Consider the following 16,601-nt stretch of genomic DNA (forward strand, 5'->3'; position numbering starts at 1 on the left):
TTGGTCTTATGTAAAAACAATGTTCAACTATAGTAAGGACACGACGTATTGTTGTTGCAACAAAGAAATTTCTTTTTGTAAAACGTTATCGGAGCGTTATGAACTGGCATGTTATACCGCATTGTTATTGTCGTGAATTACATCAGTTGAAATTATTATTGGAATAAAAGTTACCATAAGTTCATTGGAGCTCGTAAAATGTGATTTCCTTGGTTGGTGGGGCAAACCTATTTCTTTACAATGCCAACACGGTGTTCCTTCTTTTTCCTAATCCGATAACGGGGCGGATACAAATCGAACGGACGGCTCCAAAAGTTGGTCAAGTACGAATTTGTCAAGATGAGGGTAGTAAAGTTAACGCAATACTAAAAACTCTAGAAGCGGACCTACCTAGTAGGAAATGTATTGAATAATATAAAGAGCCAAGCCAAACTTATGTGTGTGTGTGTGTGTGTGTGTGTGTGTATGTCAAAGCTCGCCAGCGCTATTCATTTTACTCTCTCTCCACTACCGGACGATAAAAAATATAAGAAACGGCGATATCTTTGTGTCCCTCGTTGTGCTTTGTTTGTATGTAAGTGTGTGGTTAATGACCTTCAACAACCCCGTTCTGTGTGCGTCCGACGACGGTCACGTACTCACAGCGGCCACGACGACAACATGTACCGAGAATAAAGAGCCGGCTATGGTTAAAATATACCTCTAAGAGAAAAAAAATTATCCGGTAACAAGTAATCACCACATATACGGCGAGTGCAGCTGCATTCCGGTCAGTCATTTCGTAATCCTTAATCGAGAAACAACGGGTCGACCACCAGGCGGCAGGCATACACACACACACACACACACTACGGTTTTATCAAAATCCATAAGAAAGATCAATGCGCATCCCGTGCGACTCTTTGTCTATGCACGGAAATTACCGTGCATTATTCATGCTGCCTAGCCTGTGCCGTCTATATTATGTATTGGTTCAACAGCCCAAGTGATTTTTTTCAATATTTCCTCGCAGTTCCGCGATAATCATGACACGAACTTGATTCGCATCGGTACTTTTCTTTAAGCCCGCCGCCACGGTTAGCTACCGATTTTGCATACACACTTGCAAAAAAAAACAATAATGATAATATAAATCTTAAACCTTTTATACGTTCGTTAAGAGGTGAAAAACCCGTTTGCATTTGTTGTTGTTAGTAAGAGAGGGCTTGGGTTGTGAGTCAGAGTTTTTTTTTTATTTGCCATGTCGAAATAACGAGTCAATCACTTTGGTTTAGAAAACTCGTCTTTTTTTACCAGTGACTCATCTGACGATAGTAATTACTGTCTCTTTGACAATCCTCCAACGATCCATTTGTCGGCTTAACGGAAATGAACATCTCGAAATTCGAATTACCCTGCTGCCGAAGGAAACTCGTTGTTTTTATTTTCTCTTAAGATTATTGCGTCTTAAGACTCGAAAACTCATCAACTCGTTGAACGATCAGGTATCGTTTTTTGTTTTAAGTCGAATATTGATTACCGTCTAATGCTTAGGTACCAATTTGAATGTTGCATTTTATAATAAATTTTAAAACGCACTAATATGTTCAAACTTCGAACAGCTACTATAACCTTTTTAAATGGACTTGTTTTTTTTTTTTGAAAAACTAATGGAATTTAATTTTCCGTTCCGATAAAATTTGGATAAAAAAGCGGGATTCAAAAAGGACGTTGGTTTTTGTAGTGTCTTTTTGCGCGTAAAGAATTTTTATGTAGTAACCATAATATGCGTTTTTTCGAACATAATAGTCATGTTACACGGATATTAAATCGGATTTTCTCGAAGGGGAAACCTCATCGAAGCGATTTGGAAATCCGACACCTGCATCGTACGACAGACGAGCTAATAACATTACCACTAAAGTAATAGCAATGTGACTTCTATGTAAAATTGCTAGGATATTATATTGCGTACACGCTTAAATACCTGATACAAGCCATACGGTGAACGACGTCATTGCTACAATGCAAATATCATCCGTGACATCAAGAAGCGCATTAAAATATGTGACATCATCATCATTATCGATGCGTAAGTATGGATAAAACGCGTAGAATAACCCGGGAGTTGGCTAAACGCGTATAATGGGAACGGCTGTGAGTAACGGTTGCCTTGAAAGCGAAAACCTGTTATCTGGTCGCGGCTAATCGTTAACGATTTTATTATGTTTTTCACGTGGCAAATTTTTTTCCCCTTGTGTTTTCCCGCTGTACCGGCACATATTCGATAAAAAAATATTACTGTTGTTCATCTCACAAAATCGAACTCCGCTATGGCTAGCTTTCTCCCGTCAGTAATGCTCTTTGACCAAGTAATGGCTTTGGCGGCGACACGGCCTCATCTTATGAATGGCGAAAATTTTCACTACGGAAAATCCGTGTCTAATGCCGGAAAACACGCTCGACTTAGATTTTTTTCGCATCTACTTCTTGCCGGGACTCCTTTTTGCGTTTCTGCTGACCATATCTAATCGTACTGTTCCAATTTTCCAGTATAATAATGACAAACCACGTCAAAGACAGAACGTGCTTCGATACGTTTTGTTATTTTTCCTTTTTCCTTCGGTTTCTAACCGTTACCCGCAATGTGTAGGTACACATAATTCATATGGAACAGTTATACCAGCCGAAAAATAATTAAATATTTGTTAAACCTCATTTTTGTGAAGTTTTCAAAAAATATTATATTATGTAGATTACGTTCACAGTTGAAGAATAGTGAAAACATATTTTTAGCGATTGTCTAATGATTTCCATAATGCAACAGCATTTTTATAATGAACTCTAATTCGCTATATTATGATCTAATTAAATATATCTAAAGGAGTTTTATATAGATGGATTTAACAAAGCGTGAAACCACGTACATCTAAGCATTTGGTATTTAAATAATTTTTCGTCATCGCTTCCTTACCCCATTTTAATTTTAATTAAATTTATTCAGACAACACCACGAATGAAATTATTATGCTGGTACCAGGGTCGGATTTAGCCTCGGGCTGAGTGAACTGCAAAACGAATTTTCTGCGATAATATTTAAAGGGTCATACTTTAAAAAAACACTATACATTTCATAATATTTAAATCCAAGTCTGCTTGATACTTTTACCGATTAATTGTTTTTACCAACTGACCTATTATCAGTTATCATTTTTATAAAAAAAAACAAAACTAGTACTCGATCTTAATTACAAGAGTGCATAAAAAAAAATTCTTCGTTTTTTTCTAATGGATCCTAAGAAATACTTAAGTACTTTGTAATTGTAATCTTTTTTTTATAAGTATACACAAAAAATGAAGCAAACAATATTGTCTCAACGTTAATGGTTTTTTAATGATTTTTACCAAACTTCCATTTGTCACGGTATGTACTTATAAAATGTTTTTTTTACAGTCTATTCATATTTCGATACTAGTAAAACGTATTGTATTGGCAATATAATTTAAACGGTATAGCAAAATAGAAAAAAGAGCATAGTTTGGGCGGCAGTGTTCCTCCTCTCAGGTGTTATTCGGATAAGCTGTGGCCGTCGCTGCTTGATCCCGGATGGGTGACCACCCAGGATTTATAGCGGCGGCCCATGACATGTCTCTACCGCACATGTTCACCATACCTACACAGTAACCCGACGAACCAAAAACCAAAACAAACAAGCTAATGACTATTGATGCCGGTGCTTAAAAAACAGTAAACTCAGCTTAATCCTCCCAAAAATAGGAAGTCAGCACATTAGGAACGCGGCACAGCAAGAAATTGACACAGTATGGTCGAACGATCGGAGTAGATATTGGTTTGGAGGTGGTAATACATTTAAAAGTGCTTGAGTAATAAGTTTCAATAAAAATGTCACGATGCGTGTTCGCAGTAGAAAGCATTTATACTTCTATCATTTGCATTATTTTCTATTAAAAATCAATTAATTATGATTTATGATCGATAATCTAGTTGTGAGAAAGTTATACGCCATCATCGTAAAATCAAATTGTTGTCAAAGCTAAAAATAAACTGTGTGTTTCCACACACATATTGATACCATGCAAATTTACTTTTATATATAGTAATAAATTCGTGATATTATATTATGACGGCAAAAATGACCGCTCGGTGTTGTATGATAATTTATTTTCACATTTAAATAGGGACCGTGAAATATTCGTTTGTGGGTCGTTAATAGAGTCGGACAGCCGGTTGGCCATTTCCGGTTAACGATGAACATACATGCATAGGTATAAATCCAACTCCACCGCGGGTTGTTGTACATCATGGTCCGCTTTTTAGGTTCAATTATCGGCGTACCGTGTAGGTTGGTTTTAATGCCAAGTATGCCGTTTCAAGAATACTCGATTGTTAATACTGCATTCAAATAGTAATACCGTCAATCGTCGTTTGTCGAGCTAATTTTTCGAAAACCCCGAACACGTTACACTTAGATTGAGATACAGTATAGTCACGATTATCTGAACGGACAACGAATGATGTCCAGTGACACTGATGAAATACTTAAAATGCGGTGCGCCGTCATCCCGTTATTAGCAAACTCTTGAGAGAAGTGGAACCTTTATTACAACGTTCAAAGAAGGCGTCTAAAAGCGTTCGGATTCCTGGAGCTTGAACGTCTTATCAACTGGGGGTGTTAAATTTGAGATGACACTGGATTCGGATAAAACTCGATCGACGACAACAAAATAGCATTACAGCACGTGCACGGTGTTCTATACGGTCGACATATTATACAAACCGCATTTAAATTAGATTCGAATTCGAAGGGGAGTAGTCGAGTTTCGTCGAAATACCAAATGCGAAATTCAAGTATTCCGGTCTATCTGGCGGATCTAAACATCAGCCACGGACGGATGGTTTAACGAGATAAAAGGAATCGTTGACACGGCGCGGCGCTACTGCTGCGAGACCGTGTACCCACCTATATGTACGTTTGAAACAAAGATCCTTCTCGATCCTTCCGTCATTCGTATTTCAACCGCGCACTATAGTCCAAGACAAAGATATTGTGTACAAGAAGCACCGGGAACACGTCGTCCGTTTCTCGGATTGTGATCATATTGCGCGTTACATTGTTATCGCAGCATTAGGTATACTAATATTAGTAACGTACCTAAGATGTGTGAATTAATGTTATTAGGCGATTCTCTACATAGTTCATTAAAAAGGGTTCTAAACGCGCAGACGGTGTTGACGGTTATCGGCCGTGTATCTATTAGGCATTATCTCGGACGAGTAACGTGGTTGATTCGTACCTTGGCGTGGAATGTAATACCGTGCTCGAACGCTTCTTCCGGATGCATTGGTATTCTCGTGTCGTAGTCGTCGTTGGGCACGAGGTTGTATTGTTTCTTGGACGGCATGTTTCTGGTTAACGTATCCATGCATCAACATTCGACGAGGACTCGGACCGCGATATGATACTCGAGTTGTCTACCGCACCGCTCTGGTCGCCGAACAATAATTACGATACTACAAAATAGGTTTACGTTTGCTTTTTCATACGAAAATATTATTTTGCGCGTTAAAAACCAACGGAAAAAAGTAGAATCTCGAGATTGTGTTTATTATGATAAAACACACGAAACAACGGCGGCGGCTTCACGTTGGAGCCGTGCCCAAGGGACATTCTCGGCCTATTATTAATACGAAACACCGAGACCAGACGACCATGTCGTTTTTCTTTTCAAGTAGCATATAAGTATTGACATTTTTCTAAAAAAAAATTTTTTTAAATGAACAAAAAAAAAATACAACAAATAAAACTGATTTAATTTTTTCTAAACAATTATTTTAACGATTTACGATTAATATTATTTTTTAAACTGACAACGGCGATTAACGTATTCAACCGGGTAGCTCGCGGAACGGATGGACGTACCAGCGAAACGACTCGAGCGCTGGTCTGCACTAACTGACTATACAATATACTCGTCCGCTGCTCATGGACGACCACATGACTCACGCACTGCCCTCGCCATCTACACAACTAAACGTGCGTTTCACGTTTTATACCACATGCAAGGTGATCAATTTAACGTAAGACACTCGTTTTCTCAGAAAATGTTAACAATTTTATCATATTTCTTTTTGAAAACATTTGTATTTATGTTATTGTACAACAATTATACAATTACAAAATATTTACCTTTTTCAGTATTTGTCAAAGCGCTTTCTACGTTTGAAACTTAAATGACAACGTATATTATATTTAATTACTTTTCGATAGTAGAATAGTTTGACGAACATTTTTACATGTCGGTATCCAGTTTTGGATAAATTTTAAAATTTAGGACGGGAGGAAGGGTGGAGTGTAGTATTATTTGACCTGCGCGCGTTACACATCTGCACTCCACTTTCCGTCCTAATTTTTAAACTTTAATAACATTAAAAGTAATTATCCAAGACTTGTTATCGACCAGTCAACATTTTTACTAAGTATAATATGAACACAAAATATGCTCTAGCTGTAAATCAAAATCTTAGATTAGAATCTCTCGCACATAGTAAACCTAGTCTTCCGTATGCTTATAAAAATTAAAACAATTCGGTCCACAAGGAAGAATAGCTATCGCATCGAAGCTAAAAAAATTAAAGATTATAGAATCAGTAAAATCAATAACATGTGTGAATGGAGGATAATATACACGTTTAGGTTCGATGTAAAACTAAGAAGACCCAGAAAACGGTAATCAAATGGTATGTAGTTGGAATTTATAGGAATCAAAAATTGAAAGAGTTCACTCTTACGGAATAAACGAGAAAAACATATTCCAATTATTCTACTTTTAAATTTAACTTTACAAAAACTGGCCTGTTCGAAAATTGTATAGCCATGACCATTCGATCAAGCATACATACTGGTTAAATTTTAGGGGAATATTCGAATCCGTATAGTCGCTATCGAAGGACATAAGAATGGCACAGACAAACAGTCGAGCACACACACACATACACACATACACACGAACACGCACAGAATCTCCGTCGTATAACAACGAGTTAAAAATTCTCTACTCTTGGTAGACACCTTCTATAACATATTTAAGAAATACAGTTTTGAAACATATCAATGGTTTGGTCATATAAAATAACTACATAATACAATTAGATTAGATTACATACACGTTATTAGATTCGTTTATTTATCACAGATTACACACGGTTAGATAAACAGTGATCTATCGTAAATATTGGTTTGTATTAAATATTAACTTAACCGTTTGAAAGTGGTCGCTTTTGTTGATCATCTTGTTATTGTTAATTAATCAATACGGAACAACTGATAATATTATACATTGTGTTATTTAAATAGGTTATATTATATTTTCCACTAGCGAGGACTTTAGACCTTTACGGTAGTCCGTAACACCCGAGCACGCGGTTTTGTGAGTTCATCTAATTTTTTTATCTATACAAACGTATGTATATAGACGTGCGTATCTCGGTTTCATCGATTCCCTCCACTGGTCGACCATCGAAGATTACTTAAAAACAATATTTTTCGTTAGCTAAACAAATGATGCAATTGTCCGTATTGAACATTCAATATGTCTAACGTGAACGACCTAACATAAACTCGTCAAGTATAAACACGTCAACGCTTAACGTTTATTTTGTTTTGATTCGCCGTTTGCCATTCAACCATGCTGAGGTGCTGCCAAAGTGGCACTCGTTTTATGGCTGTCCGGAAAAAACACGTAAGATTACATGAAGACATGACATGACATGAAGATGTCCAATAAATGTTCTGCTTTAAACAATATTGTAAATCCGTTTTCTTTAGACCGGAAAAGTAATAGCCATACGCAGGGAAGATCAATCCGTGTGGGAGAGACGAGCACCGTTCGCGCCGGCCAACGTGGCCCAGTTGACTAGGAATGGAGTTAAGGTGATCGTTCAACCTGCCAACAGAAGAGCTTATCCCGTTCAAGTAAAGTTTATTTTATATATGTATATATTTTCATTTAAAAGAGTACCTAGAGTAAACTGATAGTCACGGCGAAACTCTAAAAAAACCTGCCCCAGATTAAAAACATTAACGTCGTTTAGGTAAATTATTTTTTTTTTTTTATTGAATACGGTCAATGCAGGTTTGGGCGTGAAACATGACGGAACTCGATTCTTAGACAGAATTTTATGCAAATTTTACCTCAAAATTGGATATTTTTCATACGTGATTTATTTATACGAATAATTAATTTTTCGTGATCATCTGTAAGAGATCTTAAAACATATTTTTGAACGGTATACCTACTAATTTTTAGAAAAAATAATTCGGTAGTTTACCGTGAAACAAAGTAAGTTATGATCAGAAATCTGTAATTTATTTTAACCCTAGTCCGTTTAACTTCATGGGGCATTGAAAATTGTTCAAACCTAATAGAATCAAATGAATGTAATGCATATAAATGTATTATCACATAAAAGTAACAAGGATCTAAAATTTGAATAAAAAAAAACTAATTTTTAACAGGTTTTTTACGGCATTGGACTACTGTACGATGATTATAGTGCATCAAATAACGTTAATCGGTTTTTTTAATTTAAAACCACCGCACTGTCGCCTTTAATCATCTAAGGAGTACAGCAATGTACTGTCTTATAGTTTTTTTGTTATTTTATACTAGGCATACGTTAACGCCGGGGCAGTTATACAGGAAGACATATCAGAAGCATCAGTTGTGTTTGGCGTCAAACAAGTACCCATAGACTTACTGTTGCCGGACAAAACATATTGCATGTTTTCGCACACGATCAAAGCCCAAGATGCGAATATGCCACTCTTGGACGCCGTACTAGAAAAAGTAATAAATTAATTCGCTTTCTTGTAATAAACTTCTTTTAATGGATATTTTTTTTGTTTCGAAGAACATACGGTTAATCGATTACGAGAAACTAATGGATGACTCCGGCAACAGAGTGGTGGCGTTCGGAAAGTATGCTGGCATAGCCGGTATTATAAATATCTTGCACGGTCTGGGTCTAAGGCTATTGGCGTTGGGACACCATACACCGTTGATGGTAAGCTATATCTATAAAAAAAAAAACGTAGCATTGATGGTATGGGCTTCTAAGTACCATTTATGGAGATTGATGGAAAGCTTATGGAGACTTAAATTCAGTCTTAAAAGGTTACCTATACTTACATAATGATTCTTGGGCAAAGGCCTCGATTGTCTATGTTTTATTAAAGATTCAAGTCCCTTTGATAATAAACTAGTCTCCTAGATCTCTGCTTACCCAAAGTACTAATTAAATACTAGATAACCATCCGTAGCACATTGGACCAGCGCACAATTATAGGAACTCTATGATGGCCAGACAAGCATTGAGAGATGCCGGGTACGAGATAGCCCTAGGAATGATGCCTAAATCCATTGGACCCATCACGTTTGTTTTCACGGGGTAAGTGTAAAATAGTTAAAAAAAAATTGATGCCATTTAATTATTTGACGCATTCGAAGGTCAGGCAACGTGTCTCAAGGGGCTCAAGAAATATTCCAAGAGCTCCCGCACGAGTACGTACCACCGTCTATGCTTCAGAAAGTAGCGGAACACGGCTGTAACTATCAATAATTTATGGGAAGAAATTAATAAAATTATAATAAATGTATTGTGTGTTTAGCCAACGCCAAGTTCTATGCTTGTGTGGTCAGGCGCAGAGACCATTTGGAGAGGATCGAAGGAGGTGGGTACGACCGGGAGGAATGTGAACAACATCCGTCTAGATACATGTCCACATTTAATAAAAAAGTATTGTCAACATCAAGTTCATAATAAGTAAAATTTAACCCGTTGGCTACCAGAATTGTTTTAAAAAAAAAACTCATCTATCTTGAGAAACACAGATATCTTTCGCCTGAACTTTGTTAGCGCATTAAGAGCTTATTCGAACAGCTTTCTCTGTGTACCTGAGAATCACCGGTGACTCTCGTGCTACGTGATAGACTTTTTTCTAACACGTAAGGTACGCTAATATTAATGGTCCTCGTGGGAGATATCCGTGATCCTCGTGTTACCCGACTTGTTAATATACTTTATGCTTTACCTAATAGACATCATCGTATCGTTACAGATTGCACCGTATGCTTCAGTTATTATCAACGGAATATATTGGGCGCCGGACAGCTCCAAGCTTCTAACCGTACCCGACGCCAAAAAATTACTCACCCCGTCGCAACTTCCTTGGATTCCGGTGTCTGAAGGAGCACCGGGTCTGCCTCACAGGTTGCTTGGTATCTGTGACATATCTGCCGATCCAGGCGGATCAATCGAGTTCATGAACGAATGCACGACCATTGACAACCCGTTTTGTCTCTACGACGCACATCTGCACAAAGACACTAAGAGGTAACCCACATTAATGTCCAACCTCTTTTATCGAGTGTCAAGCTTTCTTAAAAAAAAACGTGCACAACAGTTTTAAGGGTTCCGGAGTATTGGTATGTTCTATAGATAATATGCCAACGCAACTTCCTATGGAATCGACAGATTTGTTTGGAAATTTGGTATTACCTTATGCGATGGATATACTCCAATCGGACGCTACCGAGCCGTTGGCCGAACAAAACTTTTCGCCAACTGTACTCGGGGTAATGATAAGATACAAACTAATCGTTAAATGGGTTTAATATTGATAAGTTTATTAATTATGACATACGTCATTATCAATAATTAATGGTAAAACTGTATCAAACGGACGCATCTATATAACAAGTCCTATTTTATTAAAAGACAAATTTTAAATTATTTGTCTGACTAAATAATAAGTTATTCTAACATAAATTAAGTACCCTTTAGTTGAAAATTTGCCTACTTTGTACTTTGCTCTTAAGTTTAAGTTATACTTCATAGTTATAACTTATATCGTACCTACATTATTACTTGTAATATGCCTAACGGTTAGTTCAAAATTAAACACTCAACGCCTTATTACAAAATTTAACGTGTTAATCATGTTAGAAATTGTACTTTGAAGTTGTAGGTAAATACATTTATATATGCTGAGTGTGTATGATATTTCTAGACGAGCGAAACACGATTGAAACGTTGCCGTATCGATCTTATCGATGAGTACATAATAATAATATAATAACAAAAGTAAAATCGTAAATATTGGTAATCTTCTACAAAATTGCTATACCTGACAACGTCGACTAAGTATTTTTCGATATATAGGTTTGTCGTTATCAATTATCATACGGTAAAATACACTGACTTTTTACTTCAAGTGTACAAACTTTCATTTAGTTAGTGTTAATCACGATTGGTGATCGGTTGAATGTGTATGTTTGGTATTTTAAAATGCATTTAATACAATTATAATTATTTTAAATTTGTATATTTCCCATCAAGATAGTACTTTAAATTGTCAAGAAATGAATAACGAATTAAAAAAAAAGGTTAGTGAAGATAATACCATAGTAAAAGTTGATTTTAACTGAAGTAAAAATTATAAAAATATATAATATATAATAATAGTTAATATAATGTTAATAATTATTATAAAATTGAAAATTGTTGGAGTAAAAACAATTAATAATAATTCATCAACCATTATAGTTACCATTTATATACATTTAAATATTTTTTCCTAAATACTTTTTGCCAGTTACTTTTAGAATCCTTATAATATATATAAAATTGTTGATACATTTTTGCCGAAAAAAGTGCCACCTATTATTATCGTTACACGATTTGACAACGTCGCACGAAAATCGTTCGCAATCGTTTGATTTTCGGGTGTAAAATATTTGTTCATTGATCTTCCGACAATCATTCGCAATCGTGTACCACGGGTCTAGACAACTAATTTTAAAGTCCTAAACATTTTTATTGTTTGTATTTATTTTATGTGGGTAGTTAAATTTTAGTAGTTTCAATAAAATTAAAAGAAACATAACTATACAACTCAATAAGTAACACTTTGTTGATTACAAAGTTTAATTTAAATATAGGCCATTATCGCAAGTAACGGATCACTAACAGAACGGTTCGAATACATTCATGAATTACGATTATCTAACAGATTGACGTCTTTTAAATCGTCAAGTGTTGATGAGTGTAAGAAAATCGTGCTTGTTCTGGGATCAGGTCATGTGTGCGCTCCCCTCATCGAATATTTGTTGAGAGACGAATCAATTGTGATAAAACTCGGTAGGTTGTGGTAACTCTAACCCTTTAATATTATCATAATATGCAATTCATTTAAATATTCAAACAATTGTAGGTTCAGTAGACATGAACGAAGCTAATAGTATTTCAAATAAATTTAATCGAGTACAACCAATACACATTAATATTCTTAAAGACATTGAAAGCTTAAGAACTCTTGTCAAAGAATCAGATATAGTGGTCTCGCTTCTTCCTAGTCAGTTCCATACTTTAGTGGCCGAACGGTGTATTGAATATAGAAAAAATATGGTAACGGCCTCATATTGTTCGGAACAAATGAAGCAGCTGCACGATAGGTAATATTGTATCTCATACTGACAAATTTTCTTTCAACTTGAACATTTTTTTTTTTTTTTGCTTTAGGGCAGTCGAAGCTGGTATAACTGTGGTGAATGAAGTCGGTCTGGATCCTGGTATCGATCACTTATTGGCAATGGAGTGTATAGATGAGATACACCAAGAAGGCGGCAAAATAGAATCGTTTATTTCTTATTGCGGAGGTTTACCAGCACCAGAATACTCAAACAACCCGTTAAGATACAAATTTTCATGGTTCCCTCGTGGAGCACTTATAAATACCATATCTGAAGCTAAATATTTACAGGATCATAAAGTATTTACCATATTAAATCTGTAACCTTTTTTTAAATTTTACATTCGACTGACATTTAAACTTAAATGTTCAATGGAAGATACTCAATAGACAAAGTTAACTTTTTGTTACTTAATTGTTCAAAACAAAATTATAAATTACCGATCTGTTGTAATCCTAAACTTATTCATGGGTACCGTTCTTAATTACCGCTAGAATTTACCGAGAGGGCTTTGCGGTCATACCCTCATCAATATCTCTCAAACTTAATAACAAATATACGGTTACCAAAATATATTAGTTGTATGGGATAAAGGAAATTTGTGTTCAATGTGTTTGGACACTTTTAAAATAATTGGGAAAAGGGCATTAGTCATCACAATAATATCGCTTATTGTTATTTTTTTTCTAAGAGCATCGTATCATAAAAAATTATTTATAATTTGAATCTTGGTAATCTAACACCACAATTTTCGTTACCCCCTCCCCCTCTATATACGTATTGCATGCCTGTATATATAACAATTGAACCGTGCACCACGAAATTTTGAGTGCCAGTTCGTTTAAGCCGGCAACCTTACTTAACCTAATTGATTTTTAGATTATAGAAATCCCGGCCGGGGGTTCGTTAATGAATAATACAGAAGAGTTAAATTTTTTACCCGGTTTCGCGTTCGAAGGCTTTCCTAACAGAGACAGTACTCAATACTCCCAACTATACGGAATAGCAGCGGAAGTAAAGACCATGCTCAGGGGCACTATACGGTACAAAGGTAAGATATTTAGTAATTAGTTAGCAGAGATGTTATATGGTAAAGTACAAGTTTACTGTAGTTGGAGTTATCCGAATTGACACAATGTTTACAATGATTTAGGGTTTACCGATATGATGAAAATACTTCAAAAGTTGCAGTTGATAGACCCGAACAACCATACAGCTTTGCATCCCGACGGACCGGACATCACCTGGGTAAGTATAGAACCTATCTGTTTTGTTGTTTATGGCATTGCTTGGTACGATATGATACTGTTTGCTAATTATGCTTGCTGATATTGCAGCGTCAGCTGATGTGCACTTTGTTGGAATTCAATGATGCCGACATATTTTACGAAAACTTGCTGTCGAAAGTCGGTGACAAAATCGGCAATTCGTTTGTCAATAAAGTAGTGGAACTCGGGCTGTTGCTAGACGAACCGGTAACGAAGCTCGGTTCTCCGTTGGATACGTTTTCCCATTTTATCGGTTCGAAATTGGCACTGAGTACGTAACAGCTATGCTGGTCTAGCAGTACTAACATAACGGTTCCATTTAACGTGCATATTTTCTTTGCAACAGGCAAAAGCGAAAGGGACTTAGTGGTCTTGTACCACGATATCGAAGTTTTGTGGCCTGGCAATCGACACGAAAAGAAATTGGTGACACTAGTGGCGTACGGTGATACATACGGTTACACAGCCATGGCTAAAACCGTTGGGATTCCAACAGCCATCGCGACTAACATGGTCCTTCAAGGTATACCTGTCGGTTTCGTTTGTAATTTAATAGACAGATTACATTAACAATTTCGTATCGTTATAGGAGAAATCCAAGCAAAAGGGATGGTGTTGCCGTTTACTCCGGATATTTATAGGCCGATGTTAACCCGATTGAGATTAGAAGGAATATCAGCACAAACGACGGTCGTAGAACAATGAATCTAATAATTAATGTACTCGTATAATAACGACACGCATAAGCTAATAACGACCATATAGATAAGTATGTTACACGATTTATGTACACGGATTTTGAGTATGTATTGTATACCTGATAACTACGACGTATAAAGATAAAATATACGTTTATATATATATGCATTTATTAAGAGTCAGGTGTATGATTGACAAAATTTAAAGTATATTTATGTGTTCATTTTGACCGTATGCGTTCTTATTTATGTGTTCAAAATGTTACGATGGCCTATAACCTCTTAAGCTATAATTTCAAGTATATCCCACAAAATCAAAGCAAATAAATATTTATTATTTCCTAAAATACTGAATTAATAATATTTTATTTAAGTAAAATTTTAATTATTAAAACAATTAAGCTTACTTACATATTGTTGAACTCGGAAGATTTTAAAAATTTATTCATTTTTTGAGAATAATTAGCAGGTTATAATATCGAAATTCACATTTAAAATTTTATAAAAAAACTATATGGTCGCATATTATTACTTTTTAATGAAAATATGTATAAAAAAAATTTAATCTGTGGTAATTATAAAATACTTCAATATTTAAATAAAACCTTAACTACAATAATAATTCTCTATGGATTATTTCGGCAGAAATGTTACCATCATCAGCACATAAAACAGACTGTTGAATGCGCTGATGATGGTCTCATGTAAACATTAAATTTTGAATGGAATTTTAAAGAACTCCAAACAAAAATCTAAATTTTGTAACGACGCTTGACAATTAACCATTGTCCCTAAGCTACTTTATCCCTGTGGATAGGGTAGAAAGAATACCTCCAAGGTCTACATGCCTGTCGTAAAAGGCGACTAAAGTGTGTCGTTGAGGCCGAACGTAAAACGTTAAGGGGCCTTTCAACGAGATCACTTCTTCTTGAGAGATACCTTTCCTGGCCCGCAATTAGCGCCTAGCGCCACTGGTCGGTCCGCGGTCGTAAGGGAGCCTTCCGGGGTGAACTACAAAAGCTAAGGAAAACCTGTCCCTAAACTGCATGAATTACGCTTCATTTTTATCTACTGTAAAGTTATGTCCCAATTTTTATTAGCAAACTATAGATCCATATATACCAGTTTAATTACACAAGATCTGCCCCCAAACTAAATGTATTCAGTGATTCAGCAAATATTTAATTTTTTTTTTAATATGGAATATGGTTATTAGTTAGGTACATTATAAAATTAATTAATAGTGAATTAAAAAAAAATTCTATTAAAACTTTTCAAACTTATGCAGTTCATATAATCTACGTTTCTACTTGAACATTTTATTTAGATCAATATTTACTATGATAAAATTGCGAGTGTCAACCGTATGTTTGCAATAGTTTAGGTTTTCATTTTTATTCCCATTATTGTTTAGTATTAAGTATAAACTATTTTTATTCTTAAGAAGAGTTATTTAAAATTTAGGCAAAGAGGCAAAACACTCATGGTTATTCATGGGTTTAAATTTCGCTACCAACTTATTTAATCATTATCACGAAAATCTTAGTGAACAAATAATAAATCACCAACAATTCGGTAATTCCATTAAAACAAACCAATGGAAATAATTCTGAACGGCCAAATACAGTTTTCCACAATCATCTAAAAGAAAATCCAACCAATACCCTTTCAACAAAGGACGTCGCATAATATGATATTAAACAAATTTGCATCAATCAAGAACCAATGAGTTCCTTTAATGACTTAAAAGTTAAGACTACAAATGAAGTACAATCTGTTTTTAAATGTATCGACATTCAGATAAATGAAACCACTAAGAATAACGATATTACTCAATAGTCAATCTAAAACCATAACATATTAACATACTATATGAAGATAAGTTTTACTCAGCCAACTGAGCGTTTTCTATAGAACACACGAGATGCGCATATACGGAAAACCTTGATCGTTTGTTTTAATAACATAAATTTAAATTCTGACCGCAATTCGTGAAAATATTTTAGCTATCCGCTATTTTGAGCGCAGTTTGTGTGCACCGAAATTCGGGCATACGTAAACTGCGTCCAAATTACCTTATTTTAGGTAGACTGCGCCCCGATTA

General features: G+C 35.4%; 2 protein-coding genes across 2 annotated transcripts in view; one reads left to right on the forward strand and one right to left on the reverse strand.

Moving 5' to 3' along the window:
- Window positions 1–5,962, reverse strand: part of LOC126847641 (carboxyl-terminal PDZ ligand of neuronal nitric oxide synthase protein) — a 39,195-nt gene extending 33,233 nt beyond the window's left edge. The window contains exon 1 of the mRNA XM_050588028.1: window positions 5,296–5,962. Coding sequence (XP_050443985.1) covers window positions 5,296–5,424 — 129 coding nt within the window. The 5' untranslated portion in view covers window positions 5,425–5,962. The remainder of the gene's footprint in view (window positions 1–5,295) is intronic.
- Window positions 5,963–7,433: 1,471 nt separating this feature from the next.
- On the forward strand, window positions 7,434–14,727 carry LOC126833642 (alpha-aminoadipic semialdehyde synthase, mitochondrial). The gene is made up of 17 exons (XM_050565089.1): window positions 7,434–7,740; window positions 7,827–7,973; window positions 8,671–8,847; window positions 8,912–9,064; window positions 9,321–9,448; window positions 9,508–9,605; window positions 9,669–9,796; window positions 10,119–10,393; window positions 10,464–10,635; window positions 12,001–12,199; window positions 12,273–12,513; window positions 12,581–12,830; window positions 13,411–13,582; window positions 13,685–13,779; window positions 13,869–14,070; window positions 14,146–14,322; window positions 14,389–14,727. Exons 1-17 carry the CDS (start codon window positions 7,687–7,689, stop codon window positions 14,502–14,504), a joined length of 2,784 nt encoding a protein of 927 aa, XP_050421046.1. The 5' UTR covers window positions 7,434–7,686; the 3' UTR covers window positions 14,505–14,727.
- Window positions 14,728–16,601: the final 1,874 nt, after the last annotated feature.

This window comes from Adelges cooleyi, unplaced genomic scaffold (assembly GCF_023614345.1).
Source record: "Adelges cooleyi isolate 19-005CV unplaced genomic scaffold, UGA_ACOO_1.1 ACOO_flye_CR_arks_rails_tigmint_CR_PRNA_1, whole genome shotgun sequence".
In the NCBI taxonomy this organism is placed as follows: Eukaryota; Metazoa; Arthropoda; class Insecta; order Hemiptera; family Adelgidae; genus Adelges; species Adelges cooleyi.

Excerpts from the sequence above, each read along its gene's own strand:
- LOC126833642 (XM_050565089.1), top strand. The coding sequence starts at position 7,687 with ATGCTGAGGTGCTGCCAAAGTGGCACTCGTTTTATGGCTGTCCGGAAA. Across the intron at positions 7,741-7,826 it reads TGGCTGTCCGGAAAAAACAC|ACCGGAAAAGTAATAGCCAT; the intron begins GTAAGATTACAT and ends CGTTTTCTTTAG. Across the intron at positions 14,071-14,145 it reads CGGTTCGAAATTGGCACTGA|GCAAAAGCGAAAGGGACTTA; the intron begins GTACGTAACAGC and ends TCTTTGCAACAG.